The following is a 20,852-nucleotide window of genomic DNA, read 5'->3' as shown; positions in this document are numbered from 1 at the left end:
GTCAGCTTTGGGAAGGAAGCCAGGAAGTTACTGAACTGGGAAGTCAGGATTTTGGAGTGAAAGTGAGCAGAGTGGAGCAGGAATAGAAGATAACCCAGTCTGTGGAGATGAGGGAGGAGATAACTGGGAAGAGGAACAGAGGGTGAGAAATGTATCCTAGGCACTGGTGGACTGTGGTCAGGTGGGGAGTAATGGTTCGAGGACAATGGTGAAAAGATAGTGGGGCAGACAACAAGGCACAGATGCACCTTATAAACTAACTTGGTGCTTTTAACCATTTTGGGCCCGTGGGCCAGAACAGTAGTGTGGGGCCAGTCCATGGGCCAGATCCACACGTGGGGTTAGTGCACAGGCCTGGTCCAGTGCATGGTTGATTCACAACGTAGGTCTGTAGGTCTGATCCAGTGTGGGGGCAGAGTTAGTTCATGGGTGTGACCAAGTGCATTGGACATGGCCATGGAGTGGCTAGTGCACAGGACCATGTCATCCCAGCCCATGGGGCTCCTCATGGGCCTAGAAATTTGATGGCAGGGGAGCAGTCAGTGTCAATTGCCATGGGGCTCTGCTGTGGCAATGAATGCTGTCATAGCTCCGTGGGCTGGCTCCAGCACACTTGCTGTAGGCGAGTATTTAATTGTTTACCTGCCCTTTGGGCAGGGGGCTGGACTCGATGATCTCCCGAGGTCCCTTCCAGCCCTGATGTCTGTCTATGAAATTTGGGAGACTGTGTGGTCATGTGAAGTAACAAGATGAGTGAGAGACTGAAGGAAGCAGCATTGGGTATTTGACTGGTCAAATAAAGTTTGGTCAATTGACCGGATAAATATTCGTAAAAAATAGTAAAAAATTGCCAGTAGGTCCAAACAATACACAGAAAATCACAATTTTTCCATTAATATGTCAAGAACAACAAAAAAAATCATGTTTCTGACGAGAATTATGAAAATAATTAGCATTTTTACCAAAAAATCTACAATCTGTCATGGGTCAAAAATATGCAGTCAATTGACTAGTCAATTGACAATATGTATCCAGTCAACTGACCAACTTGCCAGCCCTAGAAAAAAGTAGGCCTTAAATTAGAGAAGGTATCTTGTAAAAGTGTGTTTATATAAGGGCATGCAATTACTGGTAGTTTTAAATGCAATTGGTGAAACAGTCTCTGGCTGTAGTCTGTGTCACAGGAAAAGGTTTGTATTTTTGCAGCTTTGTGTGTGAGAGTAGAAGTAAATACATAATGTCTGCCACCTTGTGGAAAAGATTTAGAATTGGACTTTTGTGTGAAATGTAGAAAGACAATAACCAATTATTATTTTAGTAGTACTTTTATGTTAAATCTGAACGTGCATATATTTAATTGTTTTATCATGTATTACTTATACACTAGCCTTTCAGCCTAACATAGCTAAGGCTCAGGAATGTTGGGTACAAGGCTACAGTAGAGTACCATCATTGATCATACATCTGTTTAGATCTGACTGTAAAACTAGCTGCATAAAGCTAGTTTTACAGTCTTCAATATAGATAGATGTATTAAATGATTTTAAATGTGGAGCCAGTTACTAAAACATAAGCTCTGAAATCTCAAAAGACTAGACATACTCCCAGAATTGAGGACATTGTTAATTAAGCCAGGAAGAAGACCTGAAATCCTGTGCTGTGGAAATCTGACCCTTGCCATGTGTATACTACAGGGGTGGGCAAAATACAGCCTGTGGGCTGCATCCGGCCTGCCAAGCACTTCCCTCCGGCCCACAGAGCCCCTTCAAAACCCAGGTAATGGCAACCGCCCCTCTAAAAGCCTCCAGCGGCATCAGCTGCCGGCTGCAGCACCTCAGGCTGTTTCCTTGGGTTCTGGTTGCAAGGCAACCAACCCCGACCTCGGCCTGCCCCAGCTGGCCTCGCCTTGCCCCTGGCTCAGGCCATGTTTGCAGCTTGAGGGGGCAGAGGAGTTGGGCCAGAACCTGTGGCGCCGGTGAGGGGAAACCGTGTCTGGGCCAGGTTCTGCCTCCTGCGCGGGACTGGAAAGGGCCCTGCCCTGCAGGTAAGCCTAGGAAAGTGGCTTCTGGGCAAGCTTTCCCTGTGCTGTGCTGCTCGGGCTGGGCTGGCACTGGGAAGGGGAAGCAGCAGCTGGGCCGCAGCTCTGGCCCAGTCAGCACCAGGGAGGAGAGGTAGCAGTTGAGCCATGTGCTGCTTGGGACAGGATGGGCCCAGCCGGAGCAGCAGGGGCTCAGCTGCATTTTCCCCCTACTCCGCTGGTCAGTCCCGAGTGGCACACGGCTCTGCCGCTGCTTCTGCTGGCCAGAGCTCCTAGCATTCGGACTAAAATTCACTCATGAACTCTTCCACCAAATTGTTCTAAGTTCATTTCAGAAGCTTGGCTGTTAAAAGTCATTGCTTTGCAAAAGGACTCTCATTCACATTAGTTCACTGTGAAATGCATCTCAGATATATGATATCTTGGTGGATGATGCCATTTTATTTTTCACCCAGAAGCAGCTGCGGAGCTGTGTGCCACTCGGCACTGACCGGTGCAGGCAGGGGGCAGTGCAGCTGAGCCCTTGCCGCTCCAGCCGGGCTCGTCCCATCCCAAGCGGCACACGGCTCTGCCACTGCTTCTGCTGGCTGGTGCAGATCTGGCTGGGTCTGTCCCATCCAGAGTAGCATGTGGCTGAAGCCAACTTTCCAGGTGCTGCTGGGGACGGGGTGAGCCCGACTGGATCGGCACTGGCCAGCAGAAGTGGTGGTGGTCCTTTTGGGACCAGCTGGCACAGGTAGAGGGAAAGTTCTGGGGGAGGTCTGATGCCCCTGAAACCCCACTGCTGAGGCAGGATGTTAGAGGGGTCACAACCCCTTGCTACCTGGTAAGTTGTGCAAGGGGAGGGACTTCCAGTGGTAGGGGTCAGGGGGTGGGGCTTCTGGTGGCAAAGGTCAGGGGTGGGGGTGGGGCTTCCAGTCCCAAGATGGCAATCAGGGGGTGGAGCAGTTGAAGGGGTGGGGCTGCTCATGTGGCCCTCGACAGCTCACCAAAACCCATCAAGCGGCCCTCTGCCCCAAATAAATGCCTGGCCCTGTTATACTATGTAATCATTCTTGGCTCTAGGCTAGATGCTCCTTATCAGAATCCCAGACACAAATGAAGAAGCATCCAGCACCCTTTTCTACCATGGGCTGCTCCGTATTCTTCCACCACAAACATTTTCTATCCTCCATCCCACACTATGCCCCTTACTCCCTCCAACCTCACAATCCACTTTTCCTCTCCCCACTTCATAATCAGTAACCCCACCTTGAAAAAATAATTTCACAGATGTTTTTGTGTGAATTAAGATCTATGACAATTCTGGGCCTACGAAATGTAAATATTCAACAGTAAAATTCATTAACACCTGGAGCAACTTGCTAGATGTAGTTGATCTTCAATAACTTTAGATGGGCTATCCATATTTACATCAAGATTACATATCTTTCAAAAAGATGTAACATTTAATCAATCAGAAGTCATGGGTTTTGTACAGGAATTAGTGGGTAGGGTGGGATTTGATAAGTTGTATTACGCACAATATTAGACTGCATAATGATGATGACAATAAGGCAGGACAGAATGCAGGTGAGGTGGTGCATTCTGCATATTAAATTTAAGAGATCATACAGTAATCTTCTGTTTATTCAAGCCGACAACTTGGTGTTCCTCCTTTGCTGTTTCCTGTTCAAACTAAAAAGCATTGCTTCTCAGCTGGAGAATGGTCTTGAAAAGAGAAGACTGAAGGGGGTTTAATAAAACCTTCAACTACCTGAAGGGTGGCTAGAAAGAGGATGGAGCTAGACCAGGGGTGGGCAATTATTTTGGGTGGAGGGCCACTTACTAAGTTTTGGCAAGCCATCGAGGGCTGCATGACAGGCAGCCCAGGGCAGATTAATATTAATTTTCCAAAATCATTAGGGACCCCACGGACTGGATAGAACGGCTTGGTGGGCTGCATCTGGCCTGCGGGCTGCATTTTGCCCATCCCTGAGCTAGATTGTTCTCAATGTCTCAGATGACAGAACAAGGAGAAATGGTCTCAAGTTGCAGCAAGGGAAGTTGAAAAAACTTTCACATGAGAAGGGTAGTAAAATACTGGAACAGGTTACCCAGAGAGGTTGTGGAATCTGCATCCTTGGAGGTTTTTAAGACCTGGGTAAACAAGGCCTTGGCTGGGATGATCTAGTTGAGGATAGTCTTGCCTTGAGCAGGGGGTTGGACTAGATGACCTCCTGAGGTCCCTTCCAGCCCTCATTTTCTATGATTCTAACTCTGAATGTTAGCAGCTATCCATAGACCAATGGTTCTCAACTGGGATGCTACAGTGCTGGCACCACTGGCATGAGCAGAAACTGCCCTATGTGCTTTGGTTTGATATATTTATTATATAATCAAAAACAATTCATAGTAGAATTATACTGCTTATATTATAATTTGTTTATATTAATATTTTAAAATGAGGTGCTGCTAAATTCTGAAAATTTTGGGGGTGGTGCCTTGAGTCTGAAAAGGTTGAGAACGACTACTCTAGAGCAGTGGGGCCCACCTTTTTGGCAGGCCTGCCAGAAATTAGCCTAGCACCCTCCCTGAGTGCTATACGGATCCTTTCCCCTCCACCCAATTTGCTTTCTGTTTTCTGCCTTATCTGTCACTGCTGCATCTGCATTTCCTCCCTGACTTCCTGTGTGCCACACACACAGGCTGCGTGTGCCACTTGTGGCATGTGTGCTACAGACTGGCCATCCCTGTTCTAGAGTATCAGAGTTTGAGGACTAGAGATGAAGCAAATTTATAGGTTGATATAAAGGACTATTTTTAGGCAGTTAAGTGGAGAATGAGGAAGATGATACAGAATGGATGACTGTGACTGATTATTCAGGTAACAAGTAGCTAAGCAAGGGGCAAATAAGATATAACAAAGAGCTAGAGCCTGACACTGAGCAGGGAGTTTGACTACAATATGCTATTGAAAAACTGGCTGGTTTTATTGCCAAATGCTATACCACATCAGCAGAAGAGAATAAAAAAAGGAGAAAATTGACTGAATGACTTTCAATCATGTTAGTTAGTGAAAAAAAATAAGAAAAGCCCCAAGTTGCAAGACCAAAGAAAGTGTGCACAAACTGCATAACATACTTGCTGTTTTGCGGAAATCAAATTGAAGTCTGTTATCTGCTTGTTCTCCTCTAGGGCACCCTGGCAGAGCGAATCCGTGCAGGAGGGGCAGGAATTCCAGCGTTTTACACAAGTACGGGGTATGGGACACTGGTGCAAGAAGGAGGAGCACCTATCAAATACAACACAGATGGCACTGTTGCCATTGCCAGTCATCCAAGAGAGGTAAGAAGCTATTCCACTGTAACAAAACCTTCATGCTAAGAGTCTGAACTCCTTCCAGGTTCACAGCAAAAACAGAAATATCAGCTCCCCCAAGCCATTCTTAACTTCACTGTGTCTAGCCTGATAACTAGATGAAATCAGAAAAGGCAGCACACTTGTTAAATAAGTGAGCTTGATTTTCATGTGTATATCATGGTCAGATATTGCCGATAGGGGTTTATAGTGGGAAATATGGTTTGTTATTATAAGCCGTCAAAATCATGAAGAAATGAAATGCATAATGCTTCAAATTGAGAAACAGGACCTATGTATGGAAATCGGAGAAAATCTGAAGAAAAGGAAGCATCCACAAACAGTAAGTGGCTAATGTTACTGATACTGGATGCTCATTTGGTTACAGCAGAGATTGTACTTTGCCCAAATAAAGGTTATGCAACCTCATTAGAGCTAAGGCAATGCTATTTTTGAAGTATTCGCTGCTTTTATGTAGCTCTTTTTAAAAGGATGTCTTAATTGTGCAGGATAGTGTCCTCTTCTCTCTTTTGCATGTAATTTTTCGTGCAACCAGTAATTTACTTTTTGTTTCTACATAGAACTTATCACTATGATATTTTAAGATCTAATTTAGTGTCCCTCTTCAATGTATTAAGTGGCCTACTTCCTCTTTACCGTTTCTCTTCTCCCTTGAAAGAAGCCTTTCTTACAGTCCTTAACCTTTTTGGCTACCATTAGCAACCTATTCTGTTTTTTTTTTTCACCTCCTTCAACAAGTTATTGAATGTTTTTACTTGGTTGTCTTGTTTCATGACCGGTACCTGATTCATTTAATTAAGCTCAGATCTTTAAGCAGCTCCTCACTGAGCCCCATAAGTGAGCTTTTTGCTCTTTCTTCCCTCCATTCCTTTTCAGAGCTTGCTTTTTATTATCAGAATTTTGGATACTTTAGCTTTCTTCTGCATTATGCGTCTTGTTTCTACACCTGAATTTATGTTCCGTCTGTCAGCTGATGTCTGGTCACCACAGTGCTTGTTTTTAGTTGCATCCTTTCTCTGATTTTCTAAAGATGTGATATGCAGCATTAAAGAATTGATTTACTTAGATAAGAAGTTAAAAGGGAGATTATTGTGTGGCTAGATCTTAAAGTGTAATTGACGTGGTATCAATCTTTTTCAGATATTTTTTTCCCCATTCAGATACTAATGTGAATACTCAAGAACTCTATAGAAGCAAGACCTGGAACATAATGAATGTATTATATAAGAATGGATGGACCTGGGTCTTGTCATCTAAAGAGGAAGGGAAAAGGTTTCCTTTTTCTACCTCTAGCTGTGCATCTGTGCCTAATGGATGACAAGGTCGGATGATATAAACTCCCTCAAGACCGTTTCGGGCTGGACATAAGGAAGAACTTCTTTACAGTTCTTCCCCAAGGTCTGGAATAGCCTGCCATCGGAGGTGGTTCAAGCACCTACTTTGAATGCCTTCAAGAGAAATTTGGATGTTCGTCTTGCTGGGATCCTGTGACCCTAGCTGGCTTCTTGCCCCTGAGGCAGGGGGCTGGACTCGATCTTCTGAGGTCCCTTCCAGCCCCAATGTCTATGAAATCTATGAAGCGTTGCCTACCCCTGGTTTAGACAAACAGTTTCTAGGGATAGCGATTCCACAATTTCTCCAGGTAGCCTGTTCCAATGACTGATCACTTTCATAGTCAGAAAGTTCTTCCTAATCTCCAGCCTAAATTTTCTCTGCTGCAGTTTGAGGTTAGTTTTTTGTCCTGTTCCCACAGCCACAAAAAAGGTTATTTCTATCCTTTTTTTTTTTAAATGCAAAACAAAATGATAATATGTATATAAAGCTATGCACATCTCTATCACAAATAATATATCTGTCTCCTTTATAATCACCTTTCAGGTACTTGACAGCTATAATCAAATTCTCCTTTAGTCTTTTCTTCTCCAAACTAATATTCCTATCTCTTTCAATCTTTCCTCGTAAATCATTTGTCTGAGGCCTAATCATTTTTGTTTCTGTCCACTGGTTTTTTTCAATCTGTCTGCATCTTTCTTGAATTGTGGTTCCCAAAAGTGAACACAGTACTTCAAGTGCGGTCTCGTCAGTGGAAGAATCATTTCCCTTTCCCTTAACTCCTGTTAATGCACACCAGTATGCTGTTAGCATTTTTTTGGTTTTTTGCAATAAGAACTCACTGTTGGCTCATTTAGTTTTCTGGTTCTCTAACTTCTGGCTCCTTTTCTGCCTAGCCCATCACTCCCCAGTTTGTATTTTTGCATGTGGTTATTCTGTTCCAAATGCAGAGCTTTGCGCTCATCATGAAAGGCATGCCTAAAAAAAGAATTGCAGGTAGTAATTTGAATAGCAGCCTGTGGGTTGGGAGCCCTAGTATGAGTATCATTGCTTGATGTAGACAGTTGATTAGCATCTCTCTGTCACAAGTTAGGGAACCACTCTTTGACTTAGTTTTGAGTGTTAGGCAGCTCAAGCTCCTCTCCTTTGTCCAGAATTATGCCATCTTCTGTGGCTCGCTCATTACAAGTAGTAAGATTCCAATCCAGGATCACTTCAGCCTCCGTACCCTTTATTTAAACTGTTAGGAACCCAAAGTTTTTCTTCATTATGGAGGGATATGCTTACATATTATTAAAGACGGTACAAATGCAGGCTTGCTGAGTTGTCTCAACTGTTTTGAATATAATGGCAGTGCTTGAGAAACGGTTCAAAACTTTTATCTTTGCATTTTCTTCATGTGTACACAGCAACACAGTTCAGCCTGGGTAACTTTTGAAATAATCCAAACTTCTAAGGATTTAGCAAGGTCCAGCACCTTTTGTTTCTGGGCCTCAGCAATTGACAAATTCAAACAGAAATACTCTGCATAAATGCCTAGCCTCTGGTGATTTAATATGATTTCCAGTGGGACTCATTTCTTCTAGCTTCCTAATCTCTTTCCAAGAGTTTTGCCTTGAGCATCATTAAACAATTCTGAACAGAAAACAGATGTGTTTTATTAAATCTAGAGATAAATTTACCAGAGCTGGACTTTGGTTTCTACCTTTAATGCACCCACAGTGTTCTGCTTTGCTTCAGCTGATTCCATTGTTTGCAGCTTTGCCATAATTCTGAAGAGCTGGGGCCTTGATAAATACATCTGCGGAAAGTTTCTGCCTACAAATGTATCTCATTTGATGCATCTTTTAAAGTAATTGATTCTTGTTTGTTTCTCAGTTAAAAACACAGCTCTGTGAGAAACAGGAAATACAGGTTCTGAGGACAGCAGCTGAAAGTAGCCCTGTCTAAAAGTGTCTGCATGATGGTGGGGTGTCAATAGGTGCCTAAAAGGATACATAGACCTTGTGTGGGGCCTCAGTGGGTGAATTTTACCTAGTGTGCATATGCAGTTGGTCCATATTATTTCAGCAGTAGAGGAGTCTCACTTTGTGTTTGCAGTGCAGTGCTGAATGAACAATACATCCTAAGTTCCAGTAGGTGGTGCAGCCGGATCAAGTCCTTGATTCTGGTTTTATTTGTCTAACCAAGGAAGATATAAACAACTATAAAATTCAATTGCTGCCTCCTTATGCTTCTCTGCTATTATCCACTTGAATTTCAGTCTTTCAGCCAAAAACTCACATAGAAACAAAAGAAAATTTAAATTGAATTGCCTGAAAAATAAATCAGATACAGTAAGCAGTATCTAATTAGTCTGTCTGATTAAACCCGCATCTTAATAGTGAATTATTTTTCCCTACAGGTGAGAGAATTTGATGGCCGTCATTATATTATGGAGAAGTCAATTACAGGTGATTTTGCACTTGTAAAGGCATGGAAGGCTGATCGTGCAGGAAACATCATTTTCAGGTACGGCTTGCTTATTATCACAGTAACCAAGGAGTCAACAGAAAAGCTTCTCTTGTGGTTCGAATCATGAAAGGAAAATGGAATCCTATCTCTTGTTTGATAGCAAAAGAATATTTTACTGGCTTCACTTTTAACTTTGGTTTCTTGCCCTACTGCCAAATTACAATGCTATAAGATGGCAGGCTATATTGCTTATATTAATGACCCTGGAGAATACAAATGCAGGTGTGAAATAAAAATTGGGGTTAAAAAGGAGGCAGAATAGACGAAAGCCATTAGTGGTTACAGAGAAATATAACAGCATTCTGGGCACACTGCTGTTCTGGGGTTAAGGTCTGATTTCTATTTTTCTGAAGGATAGCATGTTGGGGACATTCACATATGTGGAAATAATAGCCAGCTGCTATTAACCTGTAATCCAAATAGTTAAATAGAAGCTTCATTCTGCCCCACACTGAAGACAGTAGTTCAACTTCTGTTGACTTCAGTGGTTTTAGACCAAGCATTTACATTAAGGGAAAACCATCCTTTAATGAAAAGTTTACAAGTTGGTACAGTGATGAAACTGGCCTGGGTCCCCTTATAAAGCTCTAGAACACAGCTTTAGTCACAATCAGAGACCAATGCAAAACCTAGCAGGTGCATTGTGTTCTTGCTCTGGTTTCCCCCAGAGATTTAGTGGAGAGGTTCACTTTAACAGCAGTTTTTTGTTTGTTTTGCTGCTGGCAGAAGAAAAGGTAAGCAGTGTGGCAGCTACCAGTAATTTCTTATAAGAAAGTATCTAACTAAGTGATTCACCTTTTTAAGTATTGAAGGAACCAGGAATTCAGAAAGGGGTATTGCTCTCCGTAGAGGTTTGTCATAACTTTCTTGAGAGAGAAAAGGAAAAAAAAGAATCGTGTTGGCTGATTGCTGGTATTCAACCTTTCAGTGAAGATGTCACTATTTCTGTTTGAAAATGGAATCTTACATGTTCTCTTACAAAGAAACACTGGCTTCCTTATTTGGCTGTTCATTTGCCCCTCTTCAGACCCTGGGACGTAGAAACTGTCGTTCTGGTTCGCCCACCTGTTTTTGTCCCTGCTCTCCCTGACATTTCCATCTCTGTTCTGATCCATATGTGCTTCCTTATACTCATCTTTTTCCTGACATTTTCTCCCTTTCTACAGTCATATACCTGCTGTATTCTCCTTTTCTTTTTCCACATTCTCCCATTGTCTCCTTGCTGATAACTCGATTTTTGCAGGCGTGGCCAACCTGTGACATGTATGCCAGGGCAGCACAAACAACCTCTCTGTGTCTGGCATGTAGTAGATTGAGGAAGGGGGAGGCAGCGCAATGGAAGACAGGACAGGAAGCAGAAAGAGCAGCAGACTAGGCAGGAAGCACAGGGCCAGGAGCAGAAAGCAGAGAAGCAAATTTGGGTAGGGAGCACACAGGGCAGAGAGCAGAGTAACAGATCAGGGAGGAGAAGGACACTCAGGGAGGTTCTGGGGCTAATTTGTGGTGCACTGGCCAAAAAGGTTGGACCCCGCTGTTCTGTTGCATCACCCTCTGTCTGTCTTCTTCCCTCTCACTTTCACTCAGCTTCCTTCTTCTACCCCCATGTTCCTGAGGTCTCATGAATACTAGGAATGCTTCAAATAGAGTAGAAGTCACTTAAGCATCCAGTTAGTGAATTTACCAAATGAAGTAACTTAATTCAGAGTTAATGGTGATCTCTTCTTTATGGAAGACATGCTCACCAATGCCTAAGGGCATACGGCAATTGTACCATAGTTAGGCCGTTTAATAATTATGTATAGCCCATTGGAAAAGTAGAGAGGAGAAATCATGATAGACTTTAAGACAGTGGAACCTGCCAGCTGGACAGTCCTACTAGATAACCTACTGCTTATCATTTTGCAGTATTCTGATGTGACCAACTGAGCTGAAGTCTTCCTGGTGCTGCCCATGACTGGAACTATGGGAGTTGTTTTCTTGTCATGTTTTACCATGTTTTGGTCGGGGACGGCATATGTAGTATATATCCTAAGTCTTTGCCACCTTCTGGCAGTAGCTCAAATGAAGCAATCTGACAAGACCCTTAGTCCCTTTCCTACTAAAGGATCAGGTGAAAACCTTTACATTTTCACTTCAATAAAAGGACTTAAGGTATATGTCTTAAATTTTTAAGAACAGAAGGAACCAATGTGGTCTTCTAGCCTCAGCTATACACAGGCCATCATATTTCACTGATAGATTCTAACACTAGCTGAGAAGCATGTGATTGAACTGCAACAGGTCTTTCCGAAGCACAGAATTTATTGGATAAAGCTTATTTCTGTGCCCTGCCAAATTTGTGTTTGATATGCACCTCCATAGCTGCATTATCTCCAAATTTAATTTATACTGACCCCTAGACAAACTTAGCCTAACAAGAGGGCTGTTCTAATAGCTGTCACTTTCAAGGAAAGTGCACTTAACCAAGGAAATGTAACCAAAATATTTCTGATACTTTTAAAGAGAACCAAAAACCCATCCCTTAGTTACAGGGAGATTTAAATTATTTTTCCTGAGCCAGCTATGATAAGTGCCTGCATAAGATGATTTCACCTTGGAACTAGGCTCCACTGTTTGGGTGGGCAACTTCAATGGAATTCAACAGGAACTCTACTGGTTGTAAGTAGGGCTGTGTGAAATTTTGCCACCGGTTTTGTTTTGACACTGTTTTGACTTGTTTCAAGGTCAAAACAGCAAAATTGAAATGAAACAGGTGGTCGAAACAGCCTTGAAACAAAATGAGGCAAGTCAAACATTTTGCCGTTTTGACACTGTTTCAACATTTTGCCCATAGGCTATTTTGGGGAAGGTCAATATAGCCTATAACTTTGTCATTTCTGGCCAGATTTGGATGAAAGTTGCAGGAATGATAGCCCCATCCAAGGGCATAAAGCTTGACAAGTTTCAAGAAGATAAATGCAGGAGATTTGGAGAAACTGCACCCCAAGGTCTTGAGAGCCAAACTGGTGTCAAGTGTATGTGTTAAGTCACATCATGGTCAAAACTACAGGAATGCTAGCGCCTACTGAGGCCACAAAGCCTGCCATGTTTCAAGGAGATGGGTGCAGGGGGTTTGGAAAAACTGCATCCCAAAATCCTGAAAACAAAACTCATGTCACATGTATGTGTTAAGCCACAGCAGGGTCAAAGCTTCAGGCATGCTAGGTCCTGCTGAGGCCATGAAGCCTGCCAAGTTTCAAAGAGATAAGTACAGGGGTTTTGGGGGAAACTGCACCTCAAGCTGCGGACAATAAAAACTTGTGACATGGGTGACACTGTGTGTTAAGGTGCAGCAGGGTGAAAACTGCAGGGATGCTAGCCCCTGCTGTGGCCACGAAGCCTGCCAGCTGTCCAGGAGATAGGTGCAGGGGGTGTTCTGGGGCCCTGCTCCTCTAGCTGCTGACAGGCAAAACTCATGACATGGGTGCTTGTGCAACTGCTGCCTCTCATCAGGCAGCAGGACTGAAGATCCCCCATCACTTGTCACCAAGACCTGAGGGTAATAATTGACCACAGTATGAAAGTGAGCCGGCAGTGCGATGCTGTAGCCAGCAGGGCCAGCAATACACTGGCGTGCATCAATTGATGTATCTCCAGCAAAACCATTGCAAAGAAGTGATTCTCCTGGTGGAAGAAATCAAACTTCATGTTGTGGTTGAATCAGAACTGACAGAGCCAGCTTTTCTTTATTTAGGGCTATACTGTGATCACAGGGAGAATTCCATGCAGCAAGGGGAATCACCCACTTGTCTGTTTCAAAGGATTTCTCAGACTCTCTAAGGTTACAAGTGTATTTATACTTAAGACGGAGAAAGAGATAAAAAATATACCTTGAGAAACAAAACAATATTAAATTACACAGAAATTTAGGAAGTTTACTTAAACAAACTATCTATGCGCAGGGCAAGATATCAAGATAACCTAAGGATAACCCAAGGCATGCAGGATTCCTTATCTCAGAACATTTAACTGAATTAAGCAGTATCAGCACTTCTGGTCTTTGTCTGTTTTTCTAGTCAGGTAAGCCAATTACTTCTACATCCTGCTCTACTTGGCTCTTCTCAGCACTGGTGAGATCACAGGTGGAGCCCTGCACCTGGTTCTGGGCTCCACACCTTAACAAGGATGTGGTAAAGCTTGAGAGAGTCCAGAGAAGGGCCACTCATATGATCAGAGACTTGCACAGCAAGCCATATGAGGAAAGACTGAGGGACCTGGGACTCTTCAGCCTGAAAAAGAGAAGGCCGAGGGGGGAGTTGGTAGCAGTTTACCACTACATCAGAAGCATACATCTAGGGCTCGGTGAACAATTGTTCACCAGGACACCCTCGGGGAAAACTAGGAGTAATGGTCACAAACTCCTGGAAGATTGTTTCAGGCTCAACATTAGGAAAAACTACTTCATAAGTAGGGTGTCCAGACTGTGACCATTACTCACCAGGAGCTACCATCCCTGCAGTTTTGACCCCCCTGTGACTTAACACATACACATGACATAAGTTTTGCTTTCAAGAATTTGGAGTGCAGTTCCCCCGAACCCCTGCACCAATCTTCTTGAAACTTGGCAGGCTTCATGGCTTCAGCAGGGGCTAGCAAGCCTGCAGTTTTGACCCCACTGCGTCCTAGCATTTACGCGTTACACAAGTTTTGCTTTCAGGAATTTGGGGTGCAGTTTTTCCAACCCCCCTGCACCTATCACCTTGAAACATGGCAGGCTTCATGGCCTCAGGAGGAGCTACCACACATGCAGTTTTGTCCCCACTGTGGCTTAACACATACATGTGACATGAGTATTGCTCTCAAGATTTTTGGGGTGCAGTTTCTCTGAACTCCCTGCACCTCTCTTCTTGAAGCTTTGCATGCATTATACCCTCAGAAGTGGCTATAATTTCTGCATGTTTCGTCCAAATCTGGCTCAAAATGACAAAGTTATAGCCTGTTTCGACCTTCCCCCTTATATCCTATGAACGAAACAGGCTTTAGCAGCCATTTTGACTTGAAACAAAAGTCGAAACAAAACACTGGTCTGTCGAAACATTGAAACTCTGGTCAAAACAAAATGCTTCTGTTTTGCACAGCCCTAGTTGTAAGTTCATTAGTAGGTCTAGATTAGATGGAGTATCCACCATCTCTTTAGCCAGTACCACTCAGTACTGGTGCCCTTCTGGACTCTACCTGTAGTAATTCTGCAAGCATAGTTGTGATGTCTTTGCATCAGCACCAATGCCTTTTGTCATAGGACTGGAAGGGACCTTCTGGTGTTATGAAGTCATGCCCCCTGCTATTGCAGGCCCCTCTTATATAAGCCTGTCTGTAAACCAGTCAAAATCAGCAGTAGGTTTGTCACTTGTGAATTTTAGCCCATTGTGTGGTGTATTCCTGAACGTGAATGTCAGTGTGTACATACTGGATGTAGCTTGGCTGGCACTACTCTAGTCTGCACCTTCAAAGTGAATATTGTTGGAATGGCTTGAGTTCGGTTTGGGTTCCTAAATGAATAGATTTAGTGTTGATTTAAGCTGGCAGGAGTTGCCTACCGATTACTCATTACCTAGACTGCCTCGTCAGTGATGCACTACTTCGGACAATTTACGGTATATTTATACATACTAGATATTATGAGCTATAAATTAAGGAAAAGGAAGGAAGATGCTTTCAGTACTAATATCCTTCAAAAAGTGGAGCTTCGGAAAGTGGAGCTTTTTTCTCAGCATAAGGATGTTGGAAGTTCAGCAATTAAGGTACACTTGCACTCTAGCCATAGGATTAAATGCAGAGTATTGTAGAGAGACCCTGGGTAGTTTGGGTACCAGTAGCATTCTAGTCACGGTAACACTGAGCTCAGTATAGGTTATTATATCTTGTGAAGTGGCAAGGAAAGTAAACCTGCGCTGAAATCTGTGCTGCTACAGCTATATTGCTAGCAGCATCCGAGGTAATGAGAAAATCATGGCGCCATGCTGCAAGCCATATTTATGACTGCAGTATAAACATAACCATAACAGCAGCCTCTGAAGAATGCTGCTTTTAGGTCCTTCACCTTCAGAAAATGCTTATGCTCATAACTAAAGAGCTCAGAGGAGCAGCAAGGGTCCCACTAAAGAGATGCATGTGAACTTCAATTGCAAAAAGTGTTCGTGGAGAAAGCATGTTGATGTTACCATTTATTTATTTTTAAAAGCACACTTGTACTCAAGCATGCTTGTAAGTGTCAGTTACAGGGCATGCATATTCAGTTGCAATAAATGCACGTACAAGTGATATACCAGCTGGGGATATGAAGGTAATATAATCAAGACCTTAATGAACACACAACTATTTGATAGTTTTTTAACATGATGACTAGGTCGAACAGTCACAAACTCCTGCAAGACCGTTTTAGGCTGGACATAAGGAAGAATTTCTTTACTGTCCGAGCCCCCAAGGTCTGGAAGAGTCTGCCAGCGGAGGTGGTTCAAGCACCTACATTGAACACCTTCAAGAGTAAATTGGATGCTTATCTTGCTGGGATCCTATGACCCCAGCTGACTTCCAGCCCTGATGTCTATGAAATCTATGAAACATACCATCTAATAACTTGAGTATTTATTCCCCAAAGGTAGTTTGTTTTTAGAGCTTTTTAGATGAAATGTTTTAATTGGATTGCTTTTTATTATCTATGGTAAAGCTCAAAAATTAAGTGTGCATTTAGCACGAAAATGGTTCTCCTGTCTCACTTGATTTTTTTAATTCTGGCTAGTTTTAGGAGTATATTTTCCTCTCACCATGATTAGTAATTTATATTCTTGTAGTCATGTACTGAGAAAGGAATATGTACTTAAATCCTTTTGTGTGAGGTCTCTCTCTCTTCTTATATTTTTTAAAAACAAACAAACAAAAACAGTCCCATGGGAGACTAAAAGAACAATGTGTTATTTCCTCCTTTAGACTCCCCTGGAGATCTTATATTTTCTGCTAACTATGAATAAAACAGTTTCCAGCCCTCCACATAAGTTTTCAGATGTTTTTATCCCATTGTTTTCCTGCATTAGAAATTAGCATGAAAGTGCTTGGCACTTGCCAAAACATGGAAAACCAGGAGGTGGCAGTGTTGGCCCAAAGCGCCTCATGGTGAAAAAGCTAGTGATGTGCATTGGACAACGCTTGTGAGAGGATAAGAAGATATAAGCTGGGAAGTAAGGATACCCAGAAACTAACTCAATTTTGTAAAAACAAAGCAAACAACAAAAGAAAAAAACCTGTAAGTCTTTAATTTCTTTGCTGTGCCACAGAATGTATTCTGTTCATAGACTTCCAGAAAGCCTTGTGGGCCCTCTTAGTTGAATTAGGAATTTCCAACAAACTAACTGAACTCAATAAAGTTTGTATGCATGAATCAAGAAACAAATCAGAAACGGTGAAAGATAATCAGACTTCTTCTCAGTTAGAACTGGATTTGGACAGGGAGTTGGTCTGTCTCTGCTGCTATTCAGTCTGGCACTGGAAAAAGTAATCAGGAGCATATATGAGGGGAGGAATTCCCTGAACAGAGAACATAAAGTCCTTACATATGCTGATGATAGACCTCTCATAAGTAAAAATATGAATGATGTAGGAGCTCGGTATACCCAACTAACAAATGTAGCAAAGAGAATTGGACTACAAGTGAACATGGATAAAACAGTGTCTGCTGGTAAATAGGACAGCAGTAAACTAGGGACCTCATGTAAAAATAAATTACATGCATTTTAAACAAGTGAACCACTTCAAATGTTTAGGTTCTATCATAGCACAGGATGGTAAAATAAATTAAAGGAAGAATAGAAGCAGGAAGTAGAGCCTATTTTGCACTGCACAAGCTCCTGTCAAGCTTAATCCAAGGAAAGTTTAAATTTCAAGTCCGTAGTCAATCTATGTATAAACTATGGCAGTCAGACCTGGGTTCTCTCAAAAGTAAGCAAAATAATACTAGACTGTTTTGAAAGGAAGATTTTACAGAAAATCTTCTGTGCATAGTATGATCACATACCAAAAAAATGGCATACAAGCCCCAATAATGAGTTATGTCAGTTGTGCAGACACTGAACCCTGATGCAGAAAATTAGAGCATGACTATAGTGGCTGGGCTATGTCAAAAGACTTGAAGCCCTCTAGACACCAAAGAAAGGGCTCCTTGGGGCGCTGGAAGGGAGACAGCTGCCTGGACAGCCAAGATGAAGATGGCTAGATGATGTAATGTCAGACCTACAGAAATTAAATGCGGACGACTGGAGGATGCAGACATGCAACAGATAGGAATGGATGAAGTGGAGGCAGCCAAGGACTTCTAGGGCCTTTAGTACTATGTTGCTCTGCCTGACTTTAGAGATGGGACTTGAACCTCAGGACCCCCACACTTTAGGCAAGTGGTCTAATTGCAAGGCAGTCTAAGCAGGGATCCTGGTTTTCTCTGATTTTAAAAAAATCCCCAATTTTTGGTTAAAAAAGTAACCTCAGTTCCATTAATATATATTGTAGTGGTGTTTCATTTAAATCACTGAAAAATGTGGAATTGGAGTTACTTTTTTAACCAAAAATTGGGGATTTTTTTTAAATTGGAGAAGACCAGGATCCCTGCTAATTGGTCTCTTTTCATGGGATCTGAGGAAAATGTACATGAGATGCCTTCCAGGAAAAGGGCTAGAAAGGACCTCATGAGGTCATTTAGCCCAGATCCCTGTTGAAGGCACGATTGTCCCATTATAAAGACTTTACCTGGGGAGAAGGAATGGTTTATAAACCAGTCCAGCCAAGTGTCCATCTAATTCGCTCTTGAAAATTTCCAGGGATGCAGAGTCCATAACTTCTCTAGGTAGCCTGTTCCAATGCTTGACAAACCTCATAGTCAGTAAGTTCCTCCTAATTTCTAATCTAAATTTCCTTTGCTGAAACTTGAGACCATTGCTTCTTGTCGTGTCCCCTATGACCATGGAAAATACTCTATCTCCGTCTTCTCTATAATTTGCCTTTTAGGCATTTGAAGATGGTTATCAAATAAATCATGTTTCCCAGACCTCTAATAAAGTCCGTCATTTTTCACTGGACTCTTTCCAGCTCTCTGTGGGAGCTGTTCTACTTTTATATGAATAATTAATAATCATTGGGCAAGAGGCACAGTCTCTCTCTCTCTCTCTTGGCCCCCCCTTCCCCCTGATTTTAACTTAATTTCTGTTGGACTCTTCTTGATGAAATTTTCATCAGAACTGATGTTTATGCAGAATGTTTTGCTTTTAACAAAAACAAAGAGTTGAAGAAATGTTGACCAGCTCTAATAGAAAGTAGCACTTACTTATCATATTATGAACCTACAATTCTGTAAAGAAATTGTTTTTTTTTAAACGTAGTGTAAGGACTGAAATTGGTTACATGACGTTTTGTTTCCTTTAAGTTCTGGATTCAGAGCTTGACTTGTGTCAGAAATGAATGTATTATTGGTTCATTCTTACTCCTTAGGGGGCGTTTTTCCATATGACAAGTTAGTACATAAGAACATTTGGAGCACATAGCACCCTTTTGTATAGAGCCTGCCAGAACTGCCGTAGAAGAGATGTTGTTAGTAAAGAAGAATGCATTTATGCTAGCATTCACCATTTGTTCCCATAAATGTTGCATGCCACATTAAAGGTATGTATGAGATATAGTTTACAGAGTTCATGGCGAGTCTCTGCCCAGTAGTGAATGTACATTTGGAATAATGCAGCATGCATTGGCGTAATAGGAAAGAATGAGTGCTGTTGCTGCTGCTACTGGCTTTGAATAGTTTAATACATGAATTTAGCACTAAATATTTGATTGCAAAAGCTAGCACATCTTTTTAAAAAGCATGTGAAGCTGTAATTGGTGTCCCATAATATTCCATAATACTGTTCATTCTCTCTCTCTCTCTCGGCCATTTTATCCATATAAGGGTCTGACAAAAAATACTATACCATTTATTTTACAGCCAAATGTAAGCATAGGTTAATCTGGAATGCCATATACTCGTATTTCTACTTCTACTGGCAATTTAATGTTTAGATTTTTCCTTCTTTTCCAATGACAGGAAGACTGCAAGGAACTTCAACCAACCAATGTGCAAAGCTGCCAGAAAAACTGTGGTAGAGGTAAGAAAGAAAGAAAATGGTGCAACTGTTGCTTGTCCTTAAGTAAAGTCCTTTACAATGTTAAATAATTTCAAAGTTAAATTAATACTTCATGAAACAATGAGCCAAGAAAGGATTTGTTGTCACATTGTAACTACTGTACTGCTGTGTAAACTTTAGAATGTGCCTTATTGATTTCTGTATTCTCTGTGGGACACACTTTTTAGTAGCTGTATAATGTACATGTCTCACTGCAGGTCAGGATCCACTGAAAGTTAAAGCATCCAAACTTGAATGAGAGATAGGAAAGCAGTGGCAGTGTAGCCATGATGTTGGACCCTGATGTTGATCCTAGCACAATCTGCAAGGTCTTCCACTGGTGGCAAAAGGAAATCCTAATGAACAGAGGGTAATGCAGGATCTCAGTCTACCTAGTAAACACCTGCAGTCGCCAGAAAAACCTGGGCAGTGGTGATAGGATGTGCCCCTACAGTAAGCCCTTTACTGAACCATATAAACTGCAACAAGTTGTGTTCGCTCCCCGTCTTTCAACAACAGTTTAATTGTGGATGCCATAGGGCAGACCCTTTATGTTTTAAGATTTCATTCTTTTTATAAAATAAAATGCATAATACTTGTTGGTATTATATATAATGGTAGTATAGTATCATATATTAGAGCTATAAAACACATTTGACAAAATGCATTTACAGATTTCTTTTGTGATAGAGGAGTCTTCCTGTTTAGGTTGCTAATTTTCAAATTTAATTAACTTGCTATTAGATCCCCATTGCTGATATGGAATAGAGAGGTCCAGATATTTCTTATTAAAAAGATTAATGTAATGTATACTCCACAACATACCATAAACCAGTGAGTAAAGTTTAATTAGAGAATAATAGCACGTGCCCTTTTAATTCACATTGCCTTAGAAGAATGTGAGTGAAAAAGAGAAGAGTTTACATTTGCAGTTACCAGTATTCTAGGTTGAACCACATAAATGAACAGGTTGCTGCTCAACACAGCAATGTCCAGAAGATGGTCAAACTTCTCTTTTACTCCTTTGAAGACTTCCTCTGTTTAATTAAAGTTCTCTAAGTTTTGAAAGTAATAGGGAAACTGTTCTTGAGCACTCTTGGTGGGTTTAAAGTTGAATCTTGACTTCACTTCCTTTGCAAGCATTTTATGCTGGCAAACTTTATATGAATCATAAAATCCAATCCAATTCCCTACATCAGATGGATGCTTTTTTTCCTCCAAAAATCTCCAGTGAAAGAGATTCTACAACTTCCCCAAGCAGCTTGTTTTAATGTTCAACTGTTCTGACAATAAGGACATTAAAAAAAAAATCTAAATATACTTTGCTGCCACTGAACCTCTTGCTTCATGTCCTGCCCTCTCTAGCAAGGGAGAACAATTGTTATGGCAGACTTTCAGATATTTGAAAAATGCTATTATGTCTCTCTTTT

At 41.8% G+C, this 20,852-nt stretch overlaps 1 protein-coding gene across 1 annotated transcript in view; it reads left to right on the top strand.

Annotated features, from left to right (window-relative positions):
- OXCT1 (3-oxoacid CoA-transferase 1) overlaps positions 1 to 20,852 on the top strand; it is a 124,889-nt gene that overhangs the window by 23,644 nt on the left and 80,393 nt on the right. Inside the window, exons 5-7 of the mRNA XM_019531690.1 lie at positions 5,216 to 5,365; positions 9,135 to 9,241; positions 19,344 to 19,404. Of these exons, the coding sequence (XP_019387235.1) occupies positions 5,216 to 5,365; positions 9,135 to 9,241; positions 19,344 to 19,404 (318 nt within the window). The remainder of the gene's footprint in view (positions 1 to 5,215; positions 5,366 to 9,134; positions 9,242 to 19,343; positions 19,405 to 20,852) is intronic.

The sequence above is a fragment of the Crocodylus porosus genome, unplaced genomic scaffold (genome assembly GCF_001723895.1).
Source record: "Crocodylus porosus isolate Cpor-Errol unplaced genomic scaffold, CroPor_comp1, whole genome shotgun sequence".
NCBI lineage: Eukaryota > Metazoa > Chordata > Crocodylia > Crocodylidae > Crocodylus > Crocodylus porosus.
This window is presented reverse-complemented; position numbering and strand designations above follow the sequence as displayed.